Genomic DNA, 12,354 nt, shown 5'->3' with positions numbered 1-12,354 from the left:
GGGCAAATTATGTCTTATTTTATGCAGTACAGAAACAGGTTACTGAAAGCTTTATTAAGATAAGATCACTGATTTGAAACATATTGTTTGACATTAACAAGTTCTGACAGCTCAGACAACAACACGCCTAATATTATAATCAATTATATAAAAATCGGATTTCAATAAAGAGAAAAACACATGCGTAAGAGGCCTACCCAGTTACCAAGTTATGTTTTTTTTTTTTTTTACAATATAAGCCAAGTTGACCTGCATGCTGTGGATTTGATAAATTATACTGCTGTTGTATAAAATACAAAAAAATGGCTCAGATATTTGGGAGGTAGCGTTTGTTGTTTAATCCATTTTTCATTATTTTTGTGTTTTATTATGCATTTATTGTCAGGTTTGGACAAAACTGTTTTTACTTTAGCTTTTTACTGAATATGAATAGCCTCTATACCAATTTGTTTTTCTGATGTCGTGCTCATTATCAGCGGGCGGAGTGAGGCGTCTTTCTAAATCACGATCTTTGGCGTTAGCAATAAACTGCTACTGCTAAAGGCGACCAGGGGAGACCGGTCAGCTCCGTTCCCTTCCTCGCCTCGGGATGATGCCTGGAGACACTAACATGACCTCCATCGTACAGAGAATAGCTCGGCAGGCTCTTGTTACATTTAGGAGCCCGCCTCGAGTCGGTGAAACGGCCAGTAGGTCGTTTCTGGAGAACCACAGCAAACTAAAGAGCCTGATGACGGAAGTGCGAGCGGCGGACCTGAAGCTTGTCCCGCGGAGAGCCGACGACGGTCCGCCTGGCGCGTGCTCTCCGCTCACATACCACAGCGGCGCGCCGCCGGTCACTTACATGCATATTTGTGAGACGGACCATTTCAGCATGGGGGTGTTTCTGCTTAAAAGCGGCGCATCCATACCTCTGCATGACCACCCGGGAATGCATGGCATACTCAAAGTAATGTACGGGAAGGTCAGGATCAGTTGCTTCGACAGAATTGAGCGGGCGGACGGAAGCCTGCAGGCGGAGCCCCCGCTGCCCCCGGCTCAGGTGGGGGCTCTGCGGAGGTCGGTGCTTCGCTGCGCCGGGGAGTACACAGAGGAAAGCGGCCCGTGCGTCCTCACCCCTGACCGGGACAACCTCCACCAGATCGACGCTGTGGATGGTCCCACGGCGTTTATGGACATCCTGGCACCGCCGTACGACCCAGACGAGGGCAGAGACTGTCACTATTACAAGGTTCTGACTGATTCAGATGTCAATAACACGGAACAGAAGGAGGTCTGGTTGATGGAAGTCTCACAACCTCAAGATTTCTGGTGTGGAGGGGAGCCATATCCGGGCCCTGAGGTCTGCCTTTGAGCCACCTGGCTGACCTGGCTGTCTTCTTTTCTCGACTTGGTCCGCTTTATGCACCCTGCAAGGCTGGAGCTTTAGGACTTGGTTGGACAATTTTGGCTAAATGAAGGATCAGTCTAAATCCTAAAAGAAACCATTTCATGTAGACCTAATTAAAGGGTTTAAGTCTCTGTGCAGAATAAGTGAGCACCTTTTTCCTTTTAGTGAAACAGAAGGCTCCAGCACAGAAATAGGCGACCTCATTGTTTGGTATTGTTGTCAGTAATTTCTGCTGCTGCAACTGTGAAATACGACTCAAGTTTCTATTTCACTAGAGGACAGATTGAAGTTTTAGGTGATGCAAACCTTCACATGTAGACTGACATGGATTATCACTCCGTGTCAATCAACTTTATCTGAAGATGCCCTTTAAAGTTTCTCTGTATTGTGTCAGATGTAGCTTTATTCAGTGTGTTGGTCCCTAACTTTCTCATTGATTTCATGCTGTATAAACCCTTGATCCCTGTGTTGTTGGAGGGGCTTTAGGAGTTCTTACTCTCGAGGCAGCCGTGTTGATGATTAACAGCCGTAACCAGCAGACCTTCACCTTTGCAGATGCAAATTGTGGCAATATTATTATCTATTTTTGATGCAACTTGTGGCAATATTATAATCTATTTTTCTGCAGCGATGCACAGACAGTTGAGGTGTGATGTTGTGCATCTCCCACCGCTATTGTTATCCACTCTGTTTACCCGGTGGATAATAAGATTAATCAAAGGTGGTCTTATTTTGGAACCAATCAAATAACTGTTCATCGATCTGCTGATAGAACTACAGATCATCAAAAATTAGACTCACAAATTGACAACGACAAGAAAGGCCAAACGGATGCCGTACGGGGTGCTGATGATGGAGTCAGATTTTTCTGCTTGAATCTTTTGTGAAAGTTGCCGTGTGAAGTTTAAATTACAAGAAAGAAATAAAAGATGGAAGGGAGACAGAGCAATACTATCCATAAGCTATACCTTTGCAACATTTCAGCTTTCAATATTGCATGCTTTGTGTCAGAAAACCTACTGACAATAAGCTAATGATATTTACTCAAAATGTGCTGTTAGTCTTACATTAGGCCTGCCGCGTGAAGGACACAAAGCATGCATTTTACCCCCCGAGCTGCAGCCCTGAAACACAACACACAGTTTTATAATCATGAATCGTAGACGTCTCTTGAATGCAGCGTTGTAACTAAATTGTGCAGACCTGAGTCTCCTGGGACCAGGGAGGGACAGTGTCCTTGTGTTGGAATTGTCTTCCTGCTTTTGAACGTTTGTTCCACTTGGTTAAAGAACTGTGTGAAAGTTTAGCTCTGTCTTCTGGGGATGACTTTAAAGGGATTTCCTTTTTTTTTTTTTTTTTCGTTCAGTGTGACCAACTATGTTGACCACCTTCTTGTTTTGAGAGAAGAGTTTGATCTTCAGGGTTGGTAGTGAGGAATTTGTTCCGTCTGATTTTCAGACGGTCGTGTGAAAGCTGTGCACTAAATCAGGCTTCTTTACACAAATGTTGTCGTGCTTAAGGAAATCGATAATTAGTCCGTGTGGTACCAAAATAAGGATCATAAAAATCCTCAGGTGAAAGACAAATAAAAGATGGTTGATTTGATAATGAAGTTTAAATATAGACTTCCAGAGATGAACGATTCCTCAGCTGCTTGAAACAGATTGAGGTAGAGCAGCTGTTTGTTTAATGTCTCCACTGAAACCAGTGGCGGCAGGACAGACAAGCACTTAAACTCAACGAGGATCCCTGCGTTTGAGTCACCGATGTTTCCTAATCTGGAATGATGCAATATGAATAAGTATTTAACGCCGCTGTTCTCACTGTCCTGAATTCATTTCAAACATTTTTTTATTCTAGAGGAGTGGTTTACTGTTTGTTATACTAAAGTGGGAGTCTCGACGACGCATCAGTTTACGATCTGATGATGAAACAACTCCCAGTGTCTCGATCTCTTAATGAAGTTGTGGAATGAAAATAATTATTTTTTGCCTGAATAAAAACAACTGCTGTCTATTTTTCCTAAAAATGTTCCGTCTCACGCTGCGAGAAGAGATCACGTGTGAATGTGTTTCAGAGGAGTTTGGTTTTTCTGAAACATGTCATCAGAATAAAGTCCCTTGAATCAACTGTCAAACATTTTTTTTTAAACAAAGCTTTTCATTCAAACAAACCGAGAGCTTATTTAGCAGGTTGTTCATATAATATACTGATTTTTATGGATCCCTTTAAGCTACTAGTGAACACATGACAGTCAAATACACAAATGAACATTATTCAAAGTCAAAAGCAAGAGAGAAATTATTATCATTCTTATAACAACATTTCTGATGGCTGAAGACTGAATTGGCCCTCTCTGTTTTAAAAGATGTCTTTATTGGAAGCCTTGTGTTCAAAGTGTGCTTGATAATGGAAGAATTGTCTTAAACACAGCCAGCAGTTCAGGTGTAAAGGAGTTCTCAAAAATAAAAATTCAACATTCACCCTTAACCCTAAGATAAAAAGATAAACATCTTTAGAGGGGGGACTGATCTATCAGATGTTTGTTCTGCTGTTCTTTTCGCTCAGTTGATGTGTACACACAGGGCATAATTAAGAGTCTCACAAGCCGAGAAATTGAAAAATAAACCACAAAGTTTGAAAAAAACGAGACTCCTGCATCCCAATATGACACATCTGAACTATTTTTTTATGAGGATTTGCCTCGTACATGTCAGTTAATGCAGTCTCACAATTTGCAGACAGCTTAAATTAAAATCTAGTTTCTTGCCGAACAATTCACGCACACACAAAGGTCCATTGACTCAGTAAAAACAACCACTGTGTTGTACAGTCACAAAAAGTGAATGCCAGAAACTGGGTTACTGGGGATCCAACAGTCAACACTGACTTATGTACATGTACTTTACTTCCCTGGTGTGTCTTTTAAAGTTCACTTATTTGATGCACTGCCACTGATTTTAATATCTGTGAAGTTTTGCAGGTAAAAGGTTGTCTGACCGTCCTTTCGTGCTTATCAAAATGTATTTTAATACACCGCTGTTACGTGACTACTACATAGTCTTCATTTCAATATCTAATAAAATGTATTTTTATTTAGATCATATTTTCACAACTTTTCTGTCATCACTTCATCTGCTCAGAGGTCATTATCCTCGGCTTTCCCAACCTTTGGATCCTGACCTCTTGTGGGGTCACAGAAATGTTTTGTTACTTAATCAATAAAAAATCTATTTTATATGAAAATGCATTGAACACAGGCTACTGTGGGCATGGCCAATGTAAAAACAAGAAACTTTCTGACTCTGTCTGTGTCTCATCTATTATCCTATCTTCTTCTGACCACACTAATATACACAGAAAAGCCTGAAAGTGGTTTAAAATGAAAGTTAATGTGCAACACACTTACTTACACTTGATGCTATGCTTTTTTTTAAAATGTGATTTTCGTCATTATTTTATGTCATATATGCTATTTTAATGTTTTATGCTCATTTTATGTTATCATTTTTCCAAAAAAGCATTTGTTATGCATGAGCCAGAGAAGTTCTGCTTGAGTTTAAACACATCTTTAAAAGATTGATAAGAAGAAAATGACATTTGGAACAACCTAAATTTACTGCCAACAGCTTAAACGTTGTCTGCTCTCAGAGATCATCTGTTGTGATTTTTTTACACTCCAGCAGAAACATAGACTCAGAGTTGATATTGTATTGTAGCATTGATAAAGACAGGCAGGAACAACAACTCGACAAGTCAACATTTATTTGCATTGACAAGAAGCATCAGTCCAGCAGAATAAAAGCTTTAGTGCTTCGACTTGATTGCATAAAAATGATAAAACAAAAAAAACACCACTTTCATTTGTCCAGTCAGTGACTTTCTCTCTGAATTTCTTTCATATTCATCAGGAAGAAACGCTGGTTGGATCAAAAAGCCAAAACACTCCTGAAAGCAGCCAAAAATAATAACAAAAATGTAACCAGATAGAAACAGATTTTTAGGCTACAATCTCATCGAATCCCAACAAGGTTACCGAGCTGTATTAAAAACAAACTCTTATCGAGTGCAGTAAACAAACGTATCATTATATTTTTAGTAGTTGAAATAGGATACAAAACCAGGTTTTTAAAAAAGCTCAATTTTGCTGCATCTAGCCATTAAGTTCCCCACTTAAGCCCCGCCCTGATGTGTAATGTCACAGGTGTACTCTGACATCACTACTCCCCCTTTCTTTAAAAAAAAGTCAAAAAAACATTTGTTTTTGAAGCAGACAGAGTTATAATAAACCAGTGGATAAAATGACAGTAGTTCGCATGTTTTTTTGTTTTTTTGTTTTTTTTCTGATGTCTGTATGAACTTCCAAAGTCTTGCATGGTGACTTATTTTTGTGCTTACATAATGACGTTTTTAAAAAACAAGAAAGAATGTGTGGCATTGCAAAAATACAAGGCTGTGTATCTGTCTCTTGTCAATCCTTAAAAACTTCATTTATTTGTGTTTTGTCATTTTATGTTTTTCAAGAAAATATTATAATTTTGTGGTATCCAAACTTCCCTCTGATACCTCCTTGACTACAGGTGTACTTTTTTTTGTTTTTAGATTAAAAAGTTTTGCATTAACTGCACTTGAAACCAAATTGTACTAAGCTGGAGGCAGAGCAGTAAACTACCCTCAACCTCTTTAGCTGACTTGCAGGAATTTGGTTTCTCTTTGCAGCCTGAATTGTTACTGAATCCCTGAGATCATGAAGCATAGACTGAAGACACAATAATGCCTTGCCACAGGGCTAAAGTAGGCTGTAGCAGGTGAGCACATTGTGGCACAAATTCAGACACTGTTCTTTAGCTCGAAAACCAACTAATATTACTCAATAGTGTATTAGGTGAACCAAACTCTCTCTACTTTTCTGTCACTTTAACCCCCAAAATACTCGATGTAACTCATTGATTCTTTGAGGGAGATCTTTTTTGTTTTATTAATGATGATGTGACTGATATTAAATAATAATGTGTCCAATCACATAATTCGAAGCTCTGATTCTCCCTGATTTCTTTTCAGATATGGCTTCCAAAGAGATGTGTTTTATGTTCTTTTTGAGATCAATAGACAGGGATAAATTGTGAGCTATGTTGGCACTTGGCAGGAAGGATGTTGTAGGAGCTGATAGAGCTTGTGATCAGTTTCAGGCCACGGAGGCTGAATTAGGATGTAGAGGACTTTTTCTCCTTCTGCCTGAGATGAATCTTCATGTGCCTCCTCCTCTCGTCACTCCGCGCGAACTTTCTCCCACACTGGTCGCACGAGAAGGGTTTTTCCCCGGTGTGCGTGCGGATATGGGTGGTCAGGTGGTCGCTGCGGCTGAAGTTCCTCATGCAGATGCGGCACTGAAAAGGCTTGTGACCGGTGTGGATGCGCAGGTGCCGACTCAGCTCGTCTGACCTGGAGAATCGGCGGTCACAGCTCTCTGCAGGGCACGGGTACGGCCTCTGGTGGACTGGTGTCTTACTTGGCCGGTTCGGGTACTTCCTGGGTCTTAGGATAGGCCTGAGAGGGAGGTTTTGGTGGTTTGGGAAGGCTGCAGCCATCGGGCCTTCTGAGACAGGCGAGGGCGCACCGAGCGTAAAGTTCCTGATAGTGTTAAGAGGCGTAAGAGGAGGGGGAACCCTGAGGGAGTCCAGCGGGTACGGGAGGGATTTCCTCTCCGGGAAAGCTGTCTGGATGTCTCTCTGGCAACTCTGCTGGTAGAAGCTTCCGTACTCAGGCATGATTGACAGCAGTGCGGCGCCGTCAACTGTTGGTTTGGGTACGGAGCTGTAAGACGGCGTCGCGTGGTAGGACAAGGCGCAGGTGGACGTAGCTAGGTATCCCCCTGCTGATTGGTCCTGGTATATGTCCCCGCTGCAGGAGTAGGAGGTTGCTGGGTGAGGGTGAGGGTGAGGATGGGAATGGGGATGGGGATGAGGGTGAGAAGGCGCGTACATGTGGCTGATATCGGGCTGACCGTGCGCCATGGTGCCGTCCCCCGCGTCCGCTGTGCCTGCTCCTCCTCCGCTTCCCCCTGCTGCGTAGAGATCTGGAGATGCTGTTGGAGATTCGGACTCGGTCACGGGGCCCGGAGTGGCGATGTCAGCACTGACTACGTTGATGATGTCCCCCGATGTCCACGGTCCACCTGCGCCTCTGGAGTCCACCGAGAACTTCCCGCTAAACGAGACAGGATGCGTGCGTAAAGTTGCCACGTATTGTGCCAAGTCTCCGTGGAGAAGCAGATCAGATGGGCTCCTGTCCTCAAACAGAAGATCTCCTGAAACGTGCGAAAATAAATCAGGTTAGACCCAAGACTGATTGATTAAAAAAAAAAAAAACACACACATTCCGCAGCAGTCCACTTCACAATTTTCGTATCCAAACAACCCTCATGAGAAATAAAACCTTACCACTTTCATCCTCAGCAGGTTCCCCCTCATCTTCGTCCTCACCTACAACCTCCTGTTTAAAAACAATCTGGGAAGGCAGCTCTCCCTCCGATGCATACACATCTTTAGGAATACTGTCTACAATTCCGCCGAGAGACATAGACACTTCATCAGCTATCCTAGTAGTCATCCTTTCTTTGAGATGGAGATCAGGCGCTTTAAACTAATTAAACATTCCAGTCACTGTTGTATTTTCTGCCTTAAACATTATGACTAATTCCCTTAATTTTTCTCTATTAACCCCTGTCTCATCCGCCTCTCATCTCTTGTTAATAGCTCGTGGATGCTGCAGTATGGTTTTAAAGGGGATCTCTGGGTCTCCCGTTACGTCATTTTCCAAATATGGACTTGGCCTTAAAAAAAAAAGAAGAAGAGGGAACTCCAGAAATAGGACTGGCGGAGCTCGCCGTGACGAAGCATGGTTACATTTAAAATGCATGATCCAGCTAGAATAACATACAAACTCTCAGATAATAATAACACTATTGCATGTTTTTATTCCAGCATTAATCACAAACATGAGCACGTGGCTGCTGCTGCTCAGACTCGTGTAAGGGATTAAAACAAATGTAAGCTCCATGATTCGGAATTCCGGTCCCACTTTCTCCATACATGGATTCTCCGGTGAGGTGAGAGGATTCCGCTCTGCATATATGGCTGGTATCCGGGCAAACTGTGTTACATTGTGTTGTCTTTGTGCCAGCTGAGCCCACACACTGACTGCACACAGCCATTTGTTTTCTCCTCTGCCTTGTCAGAAACAGATTACTGCTCTGACTGAGGCTTGCTATTGTTGGCGCGCTGAGATAGATGGCGTGATTAGTGAGGAAATAATTGCTGAATTAACTTCCTGGAGAAGCTGCGTGGTCTTGATGGTATCCCCTTCTTATAAAAAAAAAATGAGATGAGAACAAAAAAGGATGTTTTTGTAACAGGATTTAGTCTGAGGGTAAATGATAGATTGCTGATGGGGAGAAAACTTGCAGCTACAAATCTAACAATTTAGGGAGGTATTTTTATTTGATATTTTTTCATTTTAAATGTTGTGGCCAAAGAGAACATTGATTATGGTTGAATATTGTAATTACAACAAAACCAGAAAAAAATATCTAATTACACAATATACTTAATTGTATGGTCAACCAGAAGTGCCATGTGTTCCCTTTAAGTTTTTGAGTCATATGTTTATACAGAAACACATTTCAGTGTATTCTTATTTGAAATAACAGGGCTTTACATGACAAAATAGCAACATTTTGTGTTTTTGTACTCAATCTAATGAAGCCCAAAGCAGACATCCAAACATTTTATTTTACTCTGTTGTGATTGTTAAAATGCTTCACTTAAACAACAGATTTCCCCCAAAAAATAAACTTTCATGAACATGAATCTATTCATTTCAGTTTACAGTTTTCTTGTATAACAAGTAATTTTCTTACTTGAGATCTGGAGTTATTTATGTAGACTTTCCAAGATAATATGGTGGTTTTCTTATGATAATACTGTAAGTACCTTTCTGGAGATCTCAAGAAAAGTCTGATATTAACATGAACAACTGTTTTTTGTTTTTTTGGGGGGGTGGGAAAACAAGACAAATAAGTTTAAAACATCTTGAAAAAAAGTTTATCTTCTCTCATCGTATCTTATTTTGTGTTAAGAATTTATACTTTGTTTTGTGTGATGAGTGAAGAGGCCAACAAGCCACACCAGCAGTAGTTGATGCAAAGATGCCAGTGCTGGCTTCTGATGAAATTAGCACTTGCATTTGGACATATTTCCACTCTTATGGCGTTATCCTATACAGCCCATCAAACATTATAATTGACATGGAACATCTTATAAGCCTTTGCTTTTAGCCTGCACGTGATAGCACACGCCCATTGGCAAACACAAAGTGTTCTTGGAGCTACGGATAAGAAAAATAAATTTCCTCTGGAGAAAGTCAAACAATGATTGGACCCGAGGGGCATCAAACAGGCGGTGAAAGTGAACTTGTATTTCCTCACAAGCGGAGCGAATAGTTTTTAAAAAAATAGCGTAAAGTCAAATGACATTATATAATGTCAAATGAAAACAAAATTGTTTGGATAGCTCAAAAGTGATGACTCACATCATAAGATTCACGGGGCTTCATAACCCCAAAGTAAACACTCAGAAGGCTGCTCTTCGCTGTCGAGCACATGTAGAGTCAGGTGATGTAGTGAAAGAGTAAGAGAAGTCTGAGTAGGATGGTTGTGGGAGTTGATGGATGGGTCAAACAACACAAGACTTTAACCACACCCTAATCTTTTCCTGAACAAAAAGTTCTAAATTTAACAACACTGTGACTGTTTCACAACATTCAGCGTGACTTAGAAGGTATTTCTGGCAGGAAGGGGCAGAAACTGAGGATAAAAGAAACAGTCTTTAAATGGACTTGTATGGTCTTTTTGAGACATCGTGGCTGATGTCAAATATGAAATAAAGACCTTGAGAATATGCTCAAACTTGTTCCTTTAAAGCCATGTTCTCAAGGCACATTTTAAGAGTCACTCCACTGAATGAACATTAAACTGCTGTGACAATCCAATCTGCCAAAGTTTGCCAGTCAAATTTTCAACATAATGCTTAAATGTTAAGAATTTGTCCAAGATATGTAGATTCTGTGACCCTATCAATACAGCTGCCATTGAGTGTGGATAACGGTAGCATGTTTAAATCAATATATCTGGCTTTGGTAAAGAAGATGTACTTGGTTTTGCTGGCATTAAGGACTGGTCTTAAGCTGATAAATGCATTCTGAAGAGTATTTAGTTTCTTTACAGCAAGCAGTTCAGACAATGAAGTACAATATTGTTAGCGTAAAGATGAATATTACAGTCTGTTATAGACAAACCAATATTGTTAATTTAGGTTGCCCAGAAATGACTCCTGTGGAACACCTTTTGTTAATGATAGAAAATTAGAATCAATAGTTACGACCTTTACACACCACAATATAATCTATAAAGAAAGTTGAACATTTATCAAGTACTGCAGTCAAACCCAGTGTTACACATAGTGTCTGAACGAGAAGGCCATAATCGACTGTATGAAACGCTTCTGCAAAGTCAACAAAAGCAGAAACACAATGCATTTGTTTTATGGCAATATTGTTAACAGCCGAGTGACAGCAGAGGCAGTACTGTGCATAGGTCTGAAGCCAGACGGATGACAGTTAAGAGAGAGGAAATATTTACCAGCGATCCCAGGGTTTTTAAAAAACAGGGCAATTTGGATTTTTTTTTTTTACTTTCTTCAAGCAGTGTCTTTCAGGCCAAAATTGTATTTTGTAATGGCAATATTAAATACTATAACTGATGTCCTCTAAATGGTTATTACAGTAGTTACCTATTTTAGGATCTAAATGTATCAGGAGGCAGCTGTGAAAAAGGTCTAATGAAGCCAACACAATCCTTTAGGACACACACGTTCAATCAAAGTGGATCTAAACTAAAAGTGCTTGCTTTGCCACTTACACGCTTCGACTGTTATTAAAAACTAGTCTTAAAACATTACAGAAAGTGTCACGACAGAGATCCTTTTTACAAGCTTGTAAATTGAAATAAATGTTGAAGACAAGCAACTCCCACGTTCAGCACGCAGAAATTGCTTCTTTTTCTTTTTTGCCTGGTGGCTTTGAAAACAGCAATGTAACTATCAGCTGAACCTCGTGACAGAAAATCTTACCAAAAAGGATGAACTATGAAAGAATTCTTCCTGTACCATTATCAAACTCTTTCAATTATTATTGTATCTCAATAATCATGTTGCAGCTGTGACAGCGTGTTTATGCAGCAACTGGCTGAAGTGATCTGCTTTAGTAGTTTCACAACTTATCTCACATATAGTTTCTTACTTTAAATATAGATAAAAAAAGGACACATTTAATGTCCTCTTTAAACAGAGCTTGTTCGGGCTCCTCAGAAGACAGCTTCTGCTGGATCATGAGAAAGGAACTGAGCAAGCGGCAGGACTGCAGCTCTCCGAGCCTTTTGAACGCCCACAGTTACAAAAATGTTGGTGTGTATTGTCGTTGTGTGGCAAGCCGCCCACCCTGTGGCAGATGGGGGGTTTGCTCGGTCCACGAGCACACACATGCATGCACGCACACATACACGTTACAATGAAGAGAAGAAGAAATCAAATGCACAAACTTTGGAAACACAAGAAGAACTCCCACACTTACATGCATGCATATACGCACACACATTTCACTTGGGTCTTTACCGTAACAAACATACACACACCAACACACACTTTCTCTGTCAGAACCTGTCGAACAAACACTCACAAATCCACCCACATCTACACAATCCTTCTTTTTCCTCTCCACACACACACGCACACACACACAAACACACAATCAAACACACGCACACACACACACACTGACATAACAAAACACACACACATACACACATTGCTCTGTGGGGACGGTGCCCTGCTTCCACCCTTCGCCCACGC

At 40.9% G+C, this 12,354-nt stretch overlaps 2 protein-coding genes across 2 annotated transcripts; one reads left to right on the top strand and one right to left on the bottom strand.

The window, feature by feature from the left end:
* The first annotated feature begins 361 nt into the window (after positions 1 to 361).
* Positions 362 to 3,527, top strand: adob (2-aminoethanethiol (cysteamine) dioxygenase b). Its single transcript, XM_079362020.1, has one exon. It carries the CDS (start codon positions 590 to 592, stop codon positions 1,352 to 1,354), a length of 765 nt encoding a protein of 254 aa, XP_079218146.1. The 5' UTR covers positions 362 to 589; the 3' UTR covers positions 1,355 to 3,527.
* Positions 3,528 to 5,143: 1,616 nt separating this feature from the next.
* LOC306836141 (early growth response protein 2b-like) lies at positions 5,144 to 8,125 on the bottom strand. The gene is made up of 2 exons (XM_079363087.1): positions 7,831 to 8,125; positions 5,144 to 7,697 (listed from the first exon to the last, which is right to left on the bottom strand). The coding sequence occupies exons 1-2, from the start codon at positions 7,997 to 7,999 to the stop codon at positions 6,595 to 6,597; spliced, it is 1,272 nt and encodes a 423-aa protein (XP_079219213.1). The 5' UTR covers positions 8,000 to 8,125; the 3' UTR covers positions 5,144 to 6,594.
* Positions 8,126 to 12,354: the final 4,229 nt, after the last annotated feature.

The sequence above is a fragment of the Symphodus melops genome (genome assembly GCF_947650265.1).
Source record: "Symphodus melops genome assembly, chromosome: 15".
Taxonomy (NCBI): Eukaryota; Metazoa; Chordata; class Actinopteri; order Labriformes; family Labridae; genus Symphodus; species Symphodus melops.
This window is presented reverse-complemented; position numbering and strand designations above follow the sequence as displayed.

Bases quoted from the DNA above. Each gene is read 5' to 3' on its own strand.
- adob (XM_079362020.1), top strand. From the start codon at position 590: ATGATGCCTGGAGACACTAACATGACCTCCATCGTACAGAGAATAGCT.
- LOC306836141 (XM_079363087.1), bottom strand. From the start codon at position 7,999: ATGACTACTAGGATAGCTGATGAAGTGTCTATGTCTCTCGGCGGAATT. The intron at 7,698-7,830 runs GTAAGGTTTTAT...CGCACGTTTCAG, and splicing joins ACCTGCTGAGGATGAAAGTG to GAGATCTTCTGTTTGAGGAC.